Consider the following 17,125-nt stretch of genomic DNA (forward strand, 5'->3'; position numbering starts at 1 on the left):
AACGCTCCGTGCTCATTAGCATAACCACGCCCACATGCTGCTTCATTAGCATAACCCCGCCCCTAATACATCATGTGCCGCTTGGTCACGTGTCCCCAACCTCAGGGCTAGCGCATCGCCCCGCCCCTCCCCGACTCTGCCTTTTCCTATTGGCCAACGCGGCATCACGTGACAGTAAAACACCGCCCCCTCATCTTCCCGCCCGCCATTTCCACTTCCGGCGCGGGGCCCCGCCCCCTCCGCCCCCCGCGGCCTCGCGGCGTCGCCGGAGGAAGAGGAGGAGGAAGAGGAGGAGGAAGAGGAGGAGGAAGAGGAAGAGCTGCGCCACAGGCGGGGGCGGATGGGAACGGTGAGGGGCTGCGGGACCGCGGCGGGGTTTGGGGTGAAACGGGGAGCGTCAGGGATCCCAGCGGGGAGACGCGGCCGGTAGGGAACGGCCGGGCGGTTGGGGAGGGTTCGTGAGGGGGAAAGGGCGTGAGGGAGAGGGGGAGTTTGGGGGCAATTTTTGAGGGGAAGGGGCAGTTTGGGGGGTTGTTTGTGAGGGGAATGGGGCAGTTTGGGGGGCAATTTTTAAGGGGAAAGGGGCAGTTTTGGAGGGGGAGTTTGGGGGTGTTCATGAGGGGGAGGGGCAGTTTGTGAGGGAGAAGGGCAGTTTGGGGGCAGTTTGTGAGGGAGAAGGGCAGTTTGTGAGGGAGAAGGGCAGTTTAGGGGCAGTTTGGGGGCAGTTTGTGAGGGGAAGGGGCAGTTTGGGGGTGTTTATGAGGCGAGGGGGGAATTTGGGGGGTTGTTTGTGAGGGGAAGGGGCAGTTTGTGAGGGGGGGTGCAGTTTTGGAGGGAGAATTTGGGGGTGTCTGTGAGGGGAAGGGGCAGTTTGGAGGCAATTTGTGAGGGGGAGGGGCAGTTTGGGGGTGTTTATGAGGGGGAAGGGGCAGTTTAGGGACTATTTAATGTGGGGGACAGAATCCTGCGGGATGCGAAAATGAGCAGAAATCGCATTTTGGGGGTGTCCATGCGAGGGGGGGGAGGAGCCGCCTTGTCGCTGTGTTTGTGTGGGGGAGGGGAGCCGGCGGTTGGGGGAGGGGAGGCTGGGGTCACGTGGGGAGGGCCGGGCTGTGTTTTGGGGAGGGATTTTGGTTTTTTTTTTATTTTTTTCGGTTGTTCCTCACCCCCTCCACGCGCTCCCAGCCCCCCCGCAGGATGGCGGAGGGCTGGGCCGAGTGCCCGGCGCTGGGCCCGGGGTGGCAGCGCCGCGAAGCTTTTCGGAAATCCGGGGCCACCAGCGGCCGCAGCGACACCTACTACAGGAGGTGCCTCTTCCCCAGCCTCTATTCCTCCCCCAAAAAAAAAAACCCCAAAGAGCTGCCTCTTCCCCAGCCCCCCCCAAAAAAACCCCAAGGAGGTGCCCCTTCCCCAGCCCCCCCCAAAAAAACCCCAAGTTCCTCAGCCCCTATTCCCCCCCAAAAAAAAAAACAAAACTCAAGGAGCTGCCTCTTGCCCAGCCCCTATTTCCCCCCCAAAAAGACCCCAAGTTCCCCAGCCCCTGTTTCCCCTCCCCCCCCGAAAAAAAACTCCAAGGAGCTGCCTCTTCCTCAGCCCCCCAAAAAAATAACCTCAAGGAAGTTCCCCTTCCCCAGGCCCTATTTCCCCCCAAAAAAACCCCAAGGAAGTGCTTCTTCCCCAGCGCCCGCAAAAAACCCCTAAGTTCCTCAGCCCCTATTTCCCCCCCAAAAAAACCCCCCAGCACTGGAGATGGGGCCTGTTCTGTCCTTTCACCCTGCTGCCATCCTCGACCCCATCCTGGGTTTATTTAGGGGCTTTCCCTCTAAGCCCTGATGGTGTTTCAGGGGGAGATTTCAGAGCCATTTTCCCCAAATATTTCAACTTCCCTCAGATTTTTCCAGGCTATTTTGGAGCCTTTTTGAGATCACAGTGCAAGTTTTGGGGTGTTTTATCCCCCTTTTGCCATTCTCCCACTCTTTCCCTTTGACATTTGGGGGCTCCCTGAGGATCAGCAACCCCCCCCTGAGGTTTGGGGTCCCTTCCCTCGGGTTTTGGGGTTTCTCCCCCGGGATTTTTGGCCCCCATTTGACCCGAGCTCCTCGGCAGCCCCACAGGGCAGAAGTTCCGCAGTAAGATCGAGCTGAGGAGGTTCCTGGGCCCCGGGCACGACCTGAGCAACTTCGACTTCAAATCGGGGCTGGAACGGCCCAGCCCCACCCGGGTATGGGGGGGTGGAACATGGGAGGGGCCCTAAAAAAACAGGGGAGGAGCAAAAAATCCTAAAAGACCCTGGGGAGGAAAACCCCATAACAAGGGATTGTGGGGGGAATAAAGATTGAGGGAAATGAGGGTGAAAAGACCCTAAATTGGGGAGGGGAGGGGGGAACAAGGGGTCCTTAAACTGGGGAGGGGGCACCAAAATCCTAAAAGACCCTGGGGAGGAAAACCCCATAACAAGGAATTGTGGGGGGAATAAAGACTGAGGGAAATGAGGGTGAGGAGAGTCTAAATTGGGGAGGGGAGAACAAAAAGTCCTTAAACTGGGGAGGGGGCACCAAAATCCTAAAAGACCCTGGGGAGGGAAATCTAAAAGACCCTGGGGAGGGAAACCTGGGGAGAAAAACCCCAAGGAATTTGGGATGGGATAAAGAGATGGGATTGAGGGAAATGAGGGTGAAGAGACCTGAACTGGGGAGGGGGTAACAAGGGGTCCTTAAATTGGGGAGGGGGCACCAAAATCCTAAAAGACCCTGGGGAGAAAAACCCCAAGGAATTGGGGGTGGGATAAAGAGATGGGATTGAGGGAAATGAGGGTGAGGAGACCCTAAATTGGGGAGGGGATGGTAGAGCAAAAGGTCCTTAAATTGGGGAGTGGGCACCAAAATCTTAAAAGACCCTGGGGAGGAAAACCCCATAACAAGGAATTGGGGGTGGAATAAAGAAATGGGATTGAGGGAAATGAGGGTGAGGAGACCCTAAATTGGGGAGGGGGGAACAAAGGGTCTTAAATTGGGGAGGAGCAGAAATGAGGGTTTGAAGTGAGGGGGGGGGGTCACTCCACTTTGTAACCTCCCCCTCCCCATTTTCTGCCTTTCAGACCAAGAAAAGCCCCAAATGGCACCTGCCCACCGTGCCCCTCCCAGAGCCCCCCAAAATCTTCAAGAAAGAGGAAAACCAGGAGGTGGGCGTGGCTCAGTCCGAGAAAGCCCCGCCCCTACACGATGCCCCGCCCTCATCTGTTCAAGCCCCGCCTTCTTCTGTCCAAGCCACGCCCCTTTCTGCCCAGGCTTCACCTCGTTTAGTTCAGACCACGCCCTCTTCTGTCGAGGCCACGCCCCCTCCGGAGCCCCCCCTGCGCAGGGGCCGGAAACGGCCGCCCCTGGAGCCCCCCCAGGAGGGGGTGATGGCGTGAGTGGGGGTCCCACAAGTGGGGTGGGGGTCCCCTGGAGCTCTTGGTGTGGGGAGGGGGTGACCCCAGGAGGGAGGGGGGAAAGTTTGGGGGGATCCCTCAGTGGGGTTGTGGGATCTCCTGGAGGCTGGGGGGGCACTGGGGGTGTTGGGGTACCCCCCAAAATGTCACCCCCTCCTCTGCAGGCTCTGTGCCAGCTGCCAGACTCTGTTCCCAGGGGTGTCCCTGCCCCCCCCCAGCGCCGCTGCCGCTGGCTGTGCCCCGACTGCCGTGGTGAGCTTCGGCCTCAGTGCCCTCCTCCTCATCCTCTGGCTCTCCTCCCACCTTCCTCAGCTCTCTCACACCTTTGTCTGGTTTATCCTCTTCCTCATTTTCCTGCTCTTCTTGTCCTTCATTCCCTGGGTTTTTCTTTCTCCATCATCATTCCCTGAATTGCTTCAACCCCATAATTACCATTTTATTCCTCTGAAACTTCCTCTCTTATTCCTCCTTGCCTCCTTTTCATTATGTTTGGATTATTCTGGGTGGGGGGCGGGGGGGGGGAAGAGAGCCTGAAGGATTTTGGGAGAGGGGGGTCAGGGTGGGATCCCAGCAAAGTTGGGGTGACCCCAACCCCCTTCCTGCATCTCCCCCCAGCCCAGAGACGAGACTTCAACCGGGAGCAGCGATTCTACAAGGTACCCCAAATCCCTCATGGCAGGGGGGTGGAAATCACACCCCTGGGTGTCCCCCAGATCCCTCAGGGGGTTTGGGGGCCCCCCCAGAGCCCTGACCCCCCCCTCCCCACAGCGGGTGGGCTGTGGCACGTGCCAGGCCTGCCGCATCCCCGAGGACTGCGGGATCTGCAGCGCCTGCACCCGCAGCGCCCCCGGGGCATCCTCGGGGCCCGGCCGGACCCCCAAGTGCCTCCTGCGCCGCTGCCTGCGCATCGTCAAGAAGGTACCGGAGCCCCCTGGTCACTGTCACAGCCCTTGGGGTCACCAGCGCCCCTCCCCAGGGTCATCAGCACCCCCCGGTCACTGTCACAGCCCTCAGTGTCACCAGCACCCCTCCATGTCACTGTCACAGCCCTCAGTGTCACCAGTGCCTCCCCAGTGTCATCAGCACCACTTGGTCATTATCACAGTCCTCGATGTCACCAGTACCTCCCCAGTGTCATCAGCACCCCCCAATCATTGTCACACCTCTTGGTGTCACCAATACCCCTTCAAGTGTCACCAACACCCCCTCGGTGTTTGTGGCTGCACATTCACCCATGTTTTCCCATATTCTCCCCTGTTATCCCACGTTATCCCATATTCTCCTCTGTTATCCCATGTTATCCCCTGTTCTTCACTCATGTTATCCCATATTATCCTCTATTTTCCTCTATTTTTCCCATGTTTAATCCCCATCCCTTCCTGTGTCCCCAGGGCTGGGCTGCAGCTCCTGCCTGTCCCTCTGTCCCTTGTCTGTGACACACATTCTCCCCTATTCACCCCTATTATCCCATATTCACCTGTATTATCCCATAATTTCCCCTATTATCCCGTATTTTCCCGTGTTAACTCATGCAATCCTCATCCTGCCTTGTGTCCCCCCAGGGCCTGGGCTGCGGCTCCTGCCTGTCCCTCTGTCCCTTGTCTGTGACACACATTCTCCCCTGTTCACCCCTATTATCCCCTGTTATCCCATAATTTCTCATGTTAACTCATTAATCCCCGTGTCCCCCCAGGGCCTGGGCTGCGGCTCCTGCTCGGGCTGCCTGAGCACCGAGGACTGTGGCAGCTGCTGCATCTGCCTGCGGCGCCTGCAGCCCGGCCTCAAGCGCCAGTGGCGCTGCCTGCGGCGCCGCTGCCTGCGCCCCAAGGTGGGACTGCACCCCGGGGTGTCACCCCGACATCACACACCCCTGTGTGCCCCCGGGGTCACCCCAGCATCACACACCCCTGTGTGCCCCCGGGGTCACCCCAACATCACACACCCCCTGTGTGCCCCCGGGGTGTCACCCCACCCCCTGTGTGCCCCCGGGGTGTCACCCCAACATCACACACCCCTGTGTGCCCCCGGGGTGTCACCCCAACATCACACACCCCTGTGTGCCCCCGGGGTCACCCCAACATCACACACCCCCTGTGTGCCCCCGGGGTGTCACCCCGACATCACACACCTCCTGTTTGCCCCCGGGGTCACCCCAGAGTCACCCCAACATCCCCCACCCATTGTGTCCCCCCAGAGCCACCCCAACATCCCCTACTCCCTGTGTGCCCCCCAGAGTCACCCCAGGGTCACCCCAACATTACACACCCCCTGTGTGCCCCCAGGGTCACCCCAGAGCCACCCCAGGGTCACCCCAACATCCCCCACCCCCTCTGTGCCCCCAGAGTCACCCCAGGGTCACCCCAACATCCCCCACCCCCTCTGTGCCCCCAGAGCCACCCCAGAGTCACCCCAACATCCCCCACCCCCTGTGTCCCCCCAGGGTCACCCCAACATCCCCCACCCCCTCTGTGCCCCCTGTGTCCCCCCAGAGTCACCCCAACATCCCCCACCCCCTGTGTCCTCCCAGGGTCACCCCAACATCCCCCACCCCCTGTGTCCCCTCCTTCTGACCCCACACCCTGCGTGTCCCCCCAGAAACCCAGGGTGGCCAAGAAGAGCCAGAGCCTGCTGCCCCTGACAGAGGTGAGTGTGGAACCCCCAGGGAGGTATTTTTGGGGACCCATGGGTGTTTTTGGGGACCTCTGGGTGTTCCTGGTCACTCCCAAGTGTTCCTGACAACCCCTCACCCCCATTTCTCCCCCCCAGAAATGGAAGCCCCCCATGGAGTGGGAGCCCAGTGACGCCTCCAGCAGCAGGCACAGAGTGAGTGGGACACACCTGGGCACACCTGGAACCCCCAGACCCCCCCACTGACCCCCACCCCTCCCTCGCAGAAGATCCTGACCAAGGGCAAGGAGAAGAAGAAGCCGGGGCGACCCCCGAAGCCCCCCGGGCCCCGCGGGGTGAGTGACAGGCGCTGGCCACGCCCTCTCCACCCATGGCCACGCCCCTCCTGAGCAGCATTAGAGGCGGGGAAAGCCGTAATGCCCTTAATATACGGGCAATATCGGGGGTGCAAATACCGTAATGATCCTTATGGCTGTTCCAGCTTCTATTCAAGAGCCAGAATAATGGGGTGCAGATGCCGTAATTCTTTTAAATGTTGTGCCAGCTTCTAATAATGGGGTTCAGGCCTTGCAATTACAGGGTGCAGATACCGTAATTCTCTTAAAAGCTGTGCCAGCTGCTAATGGATTCCAGGCCCTGCAGTAATGGGGTGCAGGTACCGTAATGACCCTATGAGGTGTTCCAAGGGTGAATATTGGGGTTCAGCACATTCAAACCCCACAAATACTGGGATGTCGGTACCGTAATACTCTTAATGCTGGGGCCAGCTCACCCCAAAACCTGTTCACAGCTGATGGTGGGGTCTGAGCCACCCTGGCTGTGGGGTTGGGGTGCTGTAACATCCCAAATAATGGGGTTCAGGTACCCCAAAACTGCCCCACAGCAGGGTTTAGTTACCATAATTATCCTAATAACCGCTCCGAGTTTAATAGGTCTCAATAGCGGGGTGCAGGTACCGTAATGCCCCAAATAGTGGGGCTCACATACCATAATTCTTTCAAAAGCTGTGCCAGTTGCTAATATTGGGGTTTAGGCTTTTCAGTAATGGGGTGCAGGTACCGTAACGACCCTATGAGCTGTTCCAAGGGTGAATATTGGGGTTCAGCGCATTCAGACCCCACAAATAATAGGGGTGCAGATACCGTAATGCCTCTAATAGCTGCTCCTACCGTAACCCCGCTTTCCGCTTAACGCGCTGCTGCCGCTGCCGTAATACCCCTAATACCGCCGCACTTACCGTAACGCTCCTAACAGCTGCTCCCACACTAACACCACCCTTCCTGCGCCGGATTTTGGGGACATTGTGGGGGACCCCGGGGGTGACCCCGCTCTCTGCCGGCAGCGGGGGGCGCGGAGCCGGGCCAGCCGGCGCTGCGGGGTGTGCGCCGCCTGCCGGCGCCCGGCCGACTGCGGCCGCTGCGACTTCTGCCGGGACAAGCCCAAGTTCGGGGGGCGGAACCTCAAGCGCCAGAAGTGCCGCTGGAGGCAGTGCCTGCGCTGTGCCATGGTGGGTCCCGCCCCCCCCGGTGCTGCCTTCCTCTCCCAGTGCCTCCCAGTAACGTCCCAGCGAGCCCCAGTCATCCCCTCTCCTCAGCGGCCCGACTCCTCCCTTCGGCTGGGGAAACTGAGGCACGCGCAAGGTTCAGGCTCCCGGGCTGGGTGCAGCCCAGTTTGGACCAGTATGGACAAGTCTGGGGTGGGAGGGGGAGGTGGGGGATGTTTTTTTTTTTTTTGGATGGGGGAAGTGGGGGGGGTTGCCTGGACGCCTGGGTCCTTCCTGCATTGCTTGGCTTTGGGGAGCTCCCTATTTTTGGTGGGGTGGGGGTCCCTCAGCCAGCCACACCCTCCTGGGAGGGGGTTCCTCCTTCCAAAATCCACATTTCCCCCCCCCACCTCCCCTCGCTGCCCCACCCTCCACTCTGAGGTCTCTCTCCTGGCGCAGAGGCGGCTGCTGCCGGTGGGGGGGGGGTCGCTGGGGGCCCCCCTGGAGCTGGGGCCGCCCCCTCCCCCCGTCCAGGCCCCCTCCCCACCGCCGCCGCCGCCGCCGGCCCCCCCGGCCCCCCCACGCCGCCGCCCGGAGCCGCCGCCGCCGCCTGCCCCGCCCCCCCCGCCAGGTAACGGGACCCTCCCCCCAAAAAAATGCTCCTCCCACCCCCCCTCCCCCCACTTTGCTGTGCTCGCTTTGCTGCTTTGCTGCTTTGCTCCCCCCCCCTCGGGGGGACCCAGGCGTCCCCACCCCCCTCTCGTGGGAGGGGCTTTGGGGGGGTTTTGGGGACCCCCCCCCCCCAGATGTCTCAGTCCCCTCTGCTGTGACCCCCCCCCCAAGTGTGTGCCTCAGTTTCCCCACGGGGGATGAGGTGGGGAGGGGTCCTTTACACACCTGGGTTTTTTTGGGGAGGTGGGGGAGGGGGGGTCTCTCCTGGATACCTGGATGGAAATTGGGGGGAGGGTCTCACCTTGCCCCTCCCCACACAGGACAAGGAGGAGCTGCTGGGGGGGGGGCTGAAAACAGCCCTGGACCCCTCCCAGACCCCCCCCTGCGCCTCTGCCCCATCAAGGAGGAGGCAGGACCCCTCCCCCGCCTCGAGGTGAGACCCCCCGGCCGCCTGGGACCCTCCCCGGACACCTGGGACCCCCCCCTGACCCCCCCTGCCCCCCAGGACCCCCGCCTGGGGCTCCTCATCGCCTCGGCCCCTCGCCTCAAAGGAGCCCCCCCAGAACCCAGCGTCGCCCCCCAAAGGGTGAGTGAGACCCCAAAACCTCCCTGAGCCTCCTCAGGGTGTCTGAGACCCCCCCACCCATTGTCCCCCCCACCCTTTTTCCAGCCCCCCCCGGGGGATTTGGGGGTCCTGATCGCCGCCACCCCCCGCGTGAAGCAGGAGCAGCCGCAGCCCAGCGCCTCCCTGGTGCCGGTGAGGATTTTTTGGGGGGTCCTTGGGGTTTTTTGGGGGGTCCCTGGGGTCCCTGAGTCTCTGTCTTCACCCCTAGGTGCCCCCCCGGCCCCCCCCCCGCCCAGCTGGTGGTGCTGGATGAGAGTGAGGAGGAGGAGGAGGAAGAGGAGGAGGAGGGAGGCAGCAGAGTGGTGAGGAAGGGCAGGGGGGGTCTCAGGGAGGGGGGGTTGGGGGATTTGGGGGGTCCTGGGGGGGCTTTTGATGGGTTGAGGGGTCTTGGGAAGGGGTTGGGGGTGTCCTGGGGGGGCTTTAGAGGGGATTTGGGGGAGGGGGAGGTCTGAAAAATGGGAACTTTGCGAGGGTTTGGTGTTCCGGTGAGTGTGGGGGAGGGTCCTTGGGATTTTGGGGTGCTGGTCACTTTTGGGGGGGGTCCTGGGGGTTTTTAGGGTCCTCATGAGTCAAGGAAGGGACTTTTGGGGAGGTTCTCAAGAGTTTTTTGGGGTCTTGGTGACTTTTGGGGGGTGGCCTTGTAGTTTCTGGGGTCCTGTTAATTTGGGGAAGGGACTTTTGGGGGGGGTTCTTGGGGTTTTTGGGGTCCTGGTGATTTGGGGGAGGGACTTTTGGGGTCCTGGTAATTTGGGAAAGGGACTTTTAGGGGGTCCTTGGGGACTTTTGGGGGTGTCCTAGGGCGTTTTTGGGATCCTGTTGATTTGGGGAAAGGGATTTTTGGGATGTCCTTGGCATTTTTGGAGTCCTGGTGACTTTTGGGGGTTGGCCTTGTAGTTTCTGGGGTTCTGTAAATTTGGGGAAGGGACTTTTGTGGGGGGTCATTGGGGTTTTTGGGATCCTGTTGATTTGGGGAAGAGATTTTTGGGGTTTCCTTGAGGTTTTTGGGGTCCTGCTGAGTTGGGGGCGGGGAGGGTCCTTTGCATTTTCGGAATCCTGTTGATTTGGGGAAGGGATTTGGGGGCAGTCTTGGGTTTTTTTTTTTTAGGATTTGGGGAAGCTCCTTGAATTTTTGGGGAACCAGGGCTCTCACTCATTAACCCCTTCCCTCCCACAGCCCTTCCCGCTCCCTCCAACCCCCCAGCTCTGGCCCGGCTCCTTCCTGGAGGAACTGGCCGAGATTCCCCTCCCGGCTCACTGGGGGGTCGTGGCCGCTGACGGCGGCCCCGGGCCGTGCCCCGCCCGCGGTTTGCGGCTCGTCCAGCGCTGCCCCCGCTCGCCCATGGCCGCGGCCGCCGTGCTGCTCAACCCGGGCTTGGCTTTCCGCGTCCTGGTCGCCCGCGGCCGCCCGGTGCCCCCCGGGCACGAGGTGCTGGCCCGGCGCCCCCCGCTGCGCTCCGTCCTGGACCTGGTGGAGCTGCTCTGTGATCTCGAGGCTTACGGGCCGTGCCCGGGACCCCCGGCCCGGCCCCCGGCCCCGCGCTGCCACGTCCTGGTGAGGGGGGGGCGCTGCTGCCGGCCCTGCCAGCTGCTGGCGGGGGAGGGGCGCTGAGGGGGGTTGGGAATTTGGGGTGAATGGAGGGGGAGGGGTTTTGGGGAGAGGAGGGTTGGGAGTGGAAAATTTCAGGGGGGTTTGAGTTGGGGAAGGGGGTTTAAAGGGAAGGGAAAATGGAAAAGGAAGGAAAATTAGTGAGGGGATTGATTTGGGGAGGGGGTTTAAAGGGAAGAGAAAATGGAAAAGGAAGGAAAATTAGTGAGGGGATTGATTTGGGGAGGGGGTTTAAAGGAAGAGAAAATGGAAAAGGAAGGAAAATTAGTGGGGGGATTGATTTTGGGAAGGGGTTTAAAGGGAAGAGAAAATGGAAAAGGAAGGAAAATTTTGGAAGAGGGGATTAATTTGGGAAGGGGGATTTAAAGGGAAGGGAAAATGGAAAAGCAAAATTTTGGAAGAGGAGATTAATTTGGGGAGGGGGTTTTAAAGGGAAGAGAAAATGGAAAAGGAAGGAAAATTAGTGGGGGATTAATTGGGGAAGGGGTTTAAAGGGAAGGAATTGTGGTGGGGAAGGGAAAATGGAAAAGGAAGCAAAATTAGTGGGGGGTTTGATTTGGGGAGGGGGTTTAAAGGGAAGAGAAGATGGAAAAGGAAGGAAAATTTTGGAAGAGGGGATTAATTTGGGGAGGGGGTTTAAAGGGAAGGAATTGAGGTGGGGAAGGTAAAGAGGAAAAGGAAGGAAAATTTTGGGGGGCTTTAATTTGGGGAGGGGGCTTAAAAGGAAGGAATTGAGGTGGGGAAGGGAAAAGGAAAATTTTGGAAGAGGGGATTTATTGGGGAGGGGGTTTAAAGGGAAGAAATGGAGGTGGGGAAGGGAAAATGGAAAAGGAAAGAAAATTTTGGAAGGGAGGATTAATTGGGGAGGGGGTTTAAAGGGAAGGAATTGAGGTGGGGAAGGAAAAGTGGAAAAAGGCAAAATTTTGGAAGAGGGGATTAATTTGGGGAGGGGGTTTAAAGGGAAGGAATTGAGGTGGGGAAGGGAAAAGGAAGGAAAATTTTGGACGAGGGGATTTATTGGGGAGGGGGTTTAAAGGGAAGAAATTGAGGTGGGGAAGGGAAAATGGAAAAGGAAGCAGAATTTTTGGGGGGATTAATTTGGGGAGGGGGTTTTAAAGGGAAGGAAAAATGGAAAAGGAAGGAAAATTTGTGGGGGGATTAATTGGGGAGGGGATTTAAAGGGCAGGAATTGAGGTGGGGAAGGTAAAAGGGAAAAGTAAGGAAAATTTTGGAAGGGGGTTTGGGGAGTGATGGTTGAACTGGAATTGGGGTGGAGGAAATGGGGAGGGGAATAAAATTAGGAAGGGGAGAGGAAAATTTAAAAAAGTTTGGGGTGGGGAGGAGGGATGGGGCGTTGCACCTTTGGGGTGGGGAGTGGATTTTGGGGATGGAGCCCGATGGTGTGGTGGGGGAGGGGCATCCCTGGACCACCCCCCCCCAGGGTGACACCCCAATTTTGGGGACCCCCAGGCCCCTCCCCCAGTGACACCACGAGGCTGAGGGACCCCCAGCAGTGGCATTTTGAGGTGGGGGGAGTCCCCAGGTTTGGTACCACTCCCCCCATTCGGTTTCCCAGGGATATTGGGGTGCCCCCAGCACCCAATTTTTTTTTGGGGGGGTTCGCCCCCCACCCCCCAGGTTTATGGGGACATCAGGTTTATGGGGCCCCGAGTTTGTTGGTTCTCCCATTTCCCCAGTGCCATACTGGGGGCCCCGCCCCCTCCCCCACCCCCCCCCCAGAGCTTCTATTTTTGACACTGGAATCGCCCCCCAAAAATGGGGGCGCGGCCCCTTTAAGAGCCCTCCCCTCCCCCTGTAGAGATTTAAATATCCCATGTGAGGTGCGGGGAGGGGGGCGTGGCTTCTATAGCCACGCCCCTCTGATCAGGCCCCGCCCAGTCGCGCATTTCACCTATTGGGTCATGCCCTTTTATGGTAAAAGGGGCGTGACCCGAGCTGCTTAAGCCACGCCCACTCCCCCCGCTGCCTTCAGGGAGTTTCGCGCCGAAGCCATAACCCCGCCCCCTCCCTTTGGCCCCGCCCCCCTCGGCAGAATTTAAAGAGACCGCGAGGAATTATTTTTGTTAAAAGTAAATAAAAGTTTTAAAGGAGAAAAATAAAACACTTTGTGGTCCTTGAGGAAGGGATCAGTGTCCAGAGGAGGTTCTGATGTGCAAATAGATTTTTCCAGACACCTGAGACCCCTCCCCAAAATTTGAGGGGGGGTCTCACCTCCCTGCCCCAAACACCTTCTCCAGCAGCCGCTGCGGGGGGGCAGAGGGGGGGGGCCGAGCTTTGCGTTTCCAAATTTCCTCCTCGGTCTTTCTTTGGGTGAAACCCCAGGTGGGGGGAGGTGCAGGGGAGTCTCCAGAGGTTTGGGGAGGGGTCTTGGTGCTTTTGGAGGCTTGGTGGGCGTAGAACCCCCCCTCACGTTTGGCCTGGGCCACCTCGGCCCGCAGGCGCTGAGCCCTCACCTGGCGCTCGTAGCTGAGCCGCTCGCTCAGGTGAGGCCACCGGAACCCGGGCAGGTACTGTGGGGGGGAGGGGGACAGGTCAGGGGAACCCCAAAAAACATCAGAAACAACCCCCCCCAATAAGGTTTTGGGGTGTTCAAATCCCCCTCAGCTGCTGGGTCAGGTGTGTGGGAGGGGTCCCCAATAGAATCCAAACCCTCCCCCAGTGAGACCTAAAACGGGGACCCCCAGTGGGTCAAAACCACCTGAGACCCCCCCCAAAAAGGGACCTAAGGTCTGGGACCCCCAAAAAAAAGGGGTTCACTTGTTCTCCAAATAGTATTCAAGATCTGGGACCCCCAAAAATGGGACCCAAGTGTTCCTTACATAAAGCCCAAGGTGTGGAACCCCCCAAAAATATCAGAAACAACCCCCCCCAATAAGGTTTTGGGGTGTTCAAACCCCCCTCAGCTGCTGGGCCAGGTGTGTGGGAATCCAAATAGAATCCAAACCCTCCCCCAGTGAGCCCTAAAACGGGGACCCCCAGTGGGTCAAAACCACCTGAGACCCCCCCAAAAAGAAGGGGACCCCCAAAAATGGGATCCAGGTGTTCCCTACAAAGAACCCAAAGTCTGGGACCCCAAAAAAAACTAATCCAGGTGCTCCCTATAAAGTATCCAAGGACTAGAACCCCCCAAAATAGGACCCAGGTGCTCCCTAAATACAACCCAAAGTCTGGGACCCCCAAAAATGGGACCCAAGTGTTCCCTACATAAAGCCCAAGGTGTGGGACCCCCCAAAAACATCAGAAACACCCCCCCCCAATAAGGTTTTGGGGTGTTTAAACCCCCCTCAGCTGCTGGGCCCGGTGTGTGGGAGGGGTTCCCAATACAGCCCAACCCCCCTGAACCCTAAAACAGGAACCCACAGGGGGTCAGAACCACCTGAGACCCCCCCCCCCCCCCAAAAAAGGGACCCAAGGTCTGGGACCCCCAAAAAAGGGACCCAGGTGTTCCCTATAAAGGATTCAAGGTGTGGGACCCCCCAAAAATGGGACCCAGGTGTTCCCTATAAAGGACCCAAGATCTGGGACCCCCAAAAATGGACTCAGGGCCACCCCAACCCCTCGATCCCGAGGTCTGAGACACCCCCAAAAAGGGATCCAGCTGTTCCCTAAATAGTATTCAAGGTCTGGGACCCCCAAAAAATGGATCCATGTGTTCCCTACATAGGACCCAAGGTCCTGGACCCCCTGAAAATGGGACCCAGATGTTCACTGCATAGTACTCAAGGTGTGGGACCCCCAAAAATTGACCCAGGGCCACCCCAAGCCCTCACCCACAAAGGGTCTCAATCACCCAGGAACCCACAGGGGCATCCAGAGGTCTGAGACCCCTCAAAAAGGGATCCACCTGTTCCCTAAATAGTATTCAAGGTCCAGGTGTTCCCTACATAAAACCCAAGGTTCTGGACCCCCAAAAATGGGACCCAGGTGTTCCCTACAAAGGACCCAAGGTCCTGGACCCCCAAAAAATTGATCCAGGTGGTCCCTACATAAAACCCAAGGGGTGGGACCCCCAAAAATGGACTCACGGCCACCCCAAGCCCTCACCCACAAAGGGTCCCAATCACCCAAGAACCCACAGGGGCATCCAGAAGTCTGAAACCCACCCCCCAAAAAAGGATCCACCTGTTCCCTAAATAGTATTCAAGGTCCTGGACCCCCAAAAAATGGATCCAGGTGTTCCCTACATAAAACCCAAGATCTGGGACCCCCAAAAATGGACTCGGGGCCACCCCAAGCCCTCACCCACAAAGGGTCTCAATCACCCAGGAACCCACAGGGGCATCCAGAGGTCTGAGACCCCCCCCAAAAAGGGCTCCAACCCCCCCTAAAACGAGTCCGGGCCCCCCAGGACCCCCCCTCACCTTGATGCTCCAGCAGTGGTGGCGGAAGGGGCTGCGGGGCCGGGGGGCCATGGGGGCGCCGTGCAGGAGCTTGGCCGCGCGTTTGGCGGCGCGTTTGTCCCGGAACTCCACCCAGCCCTCGGCGAAGGCGGCCGGGGACCCGCCCGGGCGCTGCCGGCGGCGCCGCACGGAGCCCCCTGCGGGGGGAGGGACGGGGGGGTGAGACCCCCGGGAGGGCGGGACCCCCGCCCGAGGGTGGTGAAACCACACCCGAGAGTGATGAACCCCCACCCGAGGGTGCTAGGCCCCCATCTAAAGGTGATAAACCCCCACCTAAGAGTGCTGAGCCCCCGCCCAAGGTGCTGAGCCCCAGCCCGAGGGTGCTGAACCCCCCCACCCGAAGATGCTGAACCCCAACCCAAATGTGATGAACGCCCACCCAAGGGTGCTGAACCCACACCCGAGGATGCTGGACCCCCACCCGAGAGTGATGAACCCACACTCGAAGGTGCTGAATCCCACCCGAGGGTGCTTAACCCCCACCTAAAGGTGATAAACCCCCACCTAAGGGTGCTGAGCCCCCGCCAGAGAGTGACAAATACCCACCCGAGGGTGCTGGACCCCACCTGAGAGTGATGAACCCCCATCTAAAGGTGATGAACCCCATCCAAGGGTGCTGAATACCCACCCGAGGGTGCTGAACCCCCACCCGAAGGTGCTGGACCCCCACCCAAGGGTGCATGACCCCCATCAAGGGTGCTGGACCCCCACCCGAGAGTGCTGGACCCCCACTCGACAGGGCTTAATCCCATCCGAGGGTGCTGAACCCCCACCCCAGGGTGCTGAATCCCCACCCGAAGGTGCTGGACCAACACTCGAGGGTGCTGGACCCCCACCCGAAGATGCTGGACCCCCAAAAAAAACGGTTCTGAACCTCCACCCGAGGGTGCTGAACCCCCACCCAAGGGTGCTGGACCCCCAAAAAAACGGTTCTGAACCTCCACCTGAGGGTGCTGAACCCCCACCCCAGGGTGCTGAACACCGTTCCGCGGGTTAGCAAAGGTCCTCACCCCAAAATTCTGCACCTGCGGGGGCTCACCCAGCTCCCCTCCAGGACCTCCCTGACCGCATTTCTGGGGTTCTGACCCCCCCAAAAAAGCTCCCCTGACCCCCCCAGGGGCCCCCCTGACCCCCCAGGACCCCCCGCTCACCGCGGGGCTGCAGGAACACCCTGCCCAGCTCCCCGTGCGGCCGCAGCAGCGCCCGCGCCTGGCGGGGCCCGAAGCCCGGCGGGAGGAAGGACAGGTACAGAACCCCCGGGACCACCGGCTTCGGGGGCGGCTGGCAGGGGGGCTCAGCATCCTCTTCTTCCTCTTTTTCTTCCTCTTCTTCCTCCTTTTCTTCCTTTTCCTCCTCTTCGTCCTCCTTTTCTTCCTCTTCTTCCTCCTCCTCCTCCTCACCGTGCAGCTCCCGCTTGGCCCCGGCCATGGCGCCTGCGATGGACAGCAGGGAGTTAAACACAACCGACCACCCCCAGACCCCTCCCCACCCCTCTCCAGGCTCTGCTGAACCCCCAAAATCTCCCCGGGACCCCCAAAATCCAAAAAAAAAATCTCCCCGGAACCCCCCGATCCGCACCCGCACAGCGCTGAGGGCCGCGGTCGCGAACTACTGACACGGCCGTAAAGCACGGCCAGCAAGAGGCGGGTCTGTCGCGAAAAAAGCCGTAAAGCGATTGGGGGCGTGGTTTAGCTCGAGGGGCGTGGTTTATGTGAAGGGGCGTGGTTTAGGTTATGGGCGTGGCCTGATGGTTTTCGCGGGAACGGCTGAGGGGGAGTTTTGGCGCGAACGGCCCCGCCCGTTCTGGGGTCCATGGAACCCCCACAGTGCCCCCCCCCAAACCCACTGAGCCCCCCAAACCCGCTGAGCCCCCCCACACCCACTGACCCCCCACAAAACCCACTGACCCCCCCACACCCACTGACCCCCACAAACCCACTGACCCCCCAAACCCACTGACCCCCCCCTAACACCCACTGACCCCTCCCACACCCACTGACCCCCCTAAAACCCACTGACCCCCCCTAAAACCCACTGACCCCCCAGACCCACTGACTCCCCCGCTGTCTATCAATCCCCCCCATGCCCTCCCAGCCCCCCAAATCTCCCCAGAGCCCCCCAGCATCCCCCTCACCCTCTCAGCCCCCCCTCAGCCCCCCCAAATCCCCCCCATAGTGCTGGGGGGGGGTCCTGGCTGCAGATGAGCAGTGGATTATCCCCCCCCGCCCCCCCATAATCCCACAGCTGGGGGGGGGGGGGG

At 60.0% G+C, this 17,125-nt stretch overlaps 2 protein-coding genes across 2 annotated transcripts; one reads left to right on the forward strand and one right to left on the reverse strand.

The window, feature by feature from the left end:
• The first annotated feature begins 126 nt into the window (after positions 1-126).
• On the forward strand, positions 127-10,452 carry MBD1 (methyl-CpG binding domain protein 1). Its single transcript, XM_056510872.1, is given in 19 exon segments — positions 127-349; positions 1,186-1,307; positions 2,107-2,221; positions 3,098-3,154; positions 3,157-3,408; positions 3,595-3,682; positions 4,046-4,086; positions 4,199-4,348; positions 5,124-5,258; positions 6,026-6,073; positions 6,197-6,253; positions 6,325-6,393; positions 7,401-7,565; positions 8,001-8,172; positions 8,534-8,646; positions 8,719-8,799; positions 8,884-8,970; positions 9,075-9,140; positions 10,013-10,452. Coding segments are annotated over 19 exon segments (2,262 nt in total). The 5' UTR covers positions 127-340; the 3' UTR covers positions 10,448-10,452.
• Positions 10,453-12,519: 2,067 nt separating this feature from the next.
• LOC130262833 (activator of basal transcription 1-like) lies at positions 12,520-16,511 on the reverse strand. The gene is made up of 4 exons (XM_056510321.1): positions 16,444-16,511; positions 16,017-16,298; positions 14,827-15,002; positions 12,520-12,975 (listed from the first exon to the last, which is right to left on the reverse strand). Exons 2-4 carry the CDS (start codon positions 16,291-16,293, stop codon positions 12,673-12,675), a joined length of 756 nt encoding a protein of 251 aa, XP_056366296.1. The 5' UTR covers positions 16,294-16,298; positions 16,444-16,511; the 3' UTR covers positions 12,520-12,672.
• Positions 16,512-17,125: the final 614 nt, after the last annotated feature.

This window comes from Oenanthe melanoleuca, chromosome 25 (genome assembly GCF_029582105.1).
Source record: "Oenanthe melanoleuca isolate GR-GAL-2019-014 chromosome 25, OMel1.0, whole genome shotgun sequence".
Lineage (NCBI taxonomy): Eukaryota > Metazoa > Chordata > Aves > Passeriformes > Muscicapidae > Oenanthe > Oenanthe melanoleuca.

What these genes read in the sequence shown, in the direction of transcription:
- LOC130262833 (XM_056510321.1), bottom strand. Translation starts at nt 16,293, where the DNA reads ATGGCCGGGGCCAAGCGGGAGCTGCACGGTGAGGAGGAGGAGGAGGAA. An exon ending in GGTGTTCCTGCAGCCCCGCG is followed by an intron (nt 15,003 to 16,016) that starts GTGAGCGGGGGG and finishes CTCCCCCCGCAG; the next exon opens with GGGGCTCCGTGCGGCGCCGC. An exon ending in ACCACTGCTGGAGCATCAAG is followed by an intron (nt 12,976 to 14,826) that starts GTGAGGGGGGGT and finishes TCCCCCCCACAG; the next exon opens with TACCTGCCCGGGTTCCGGTG.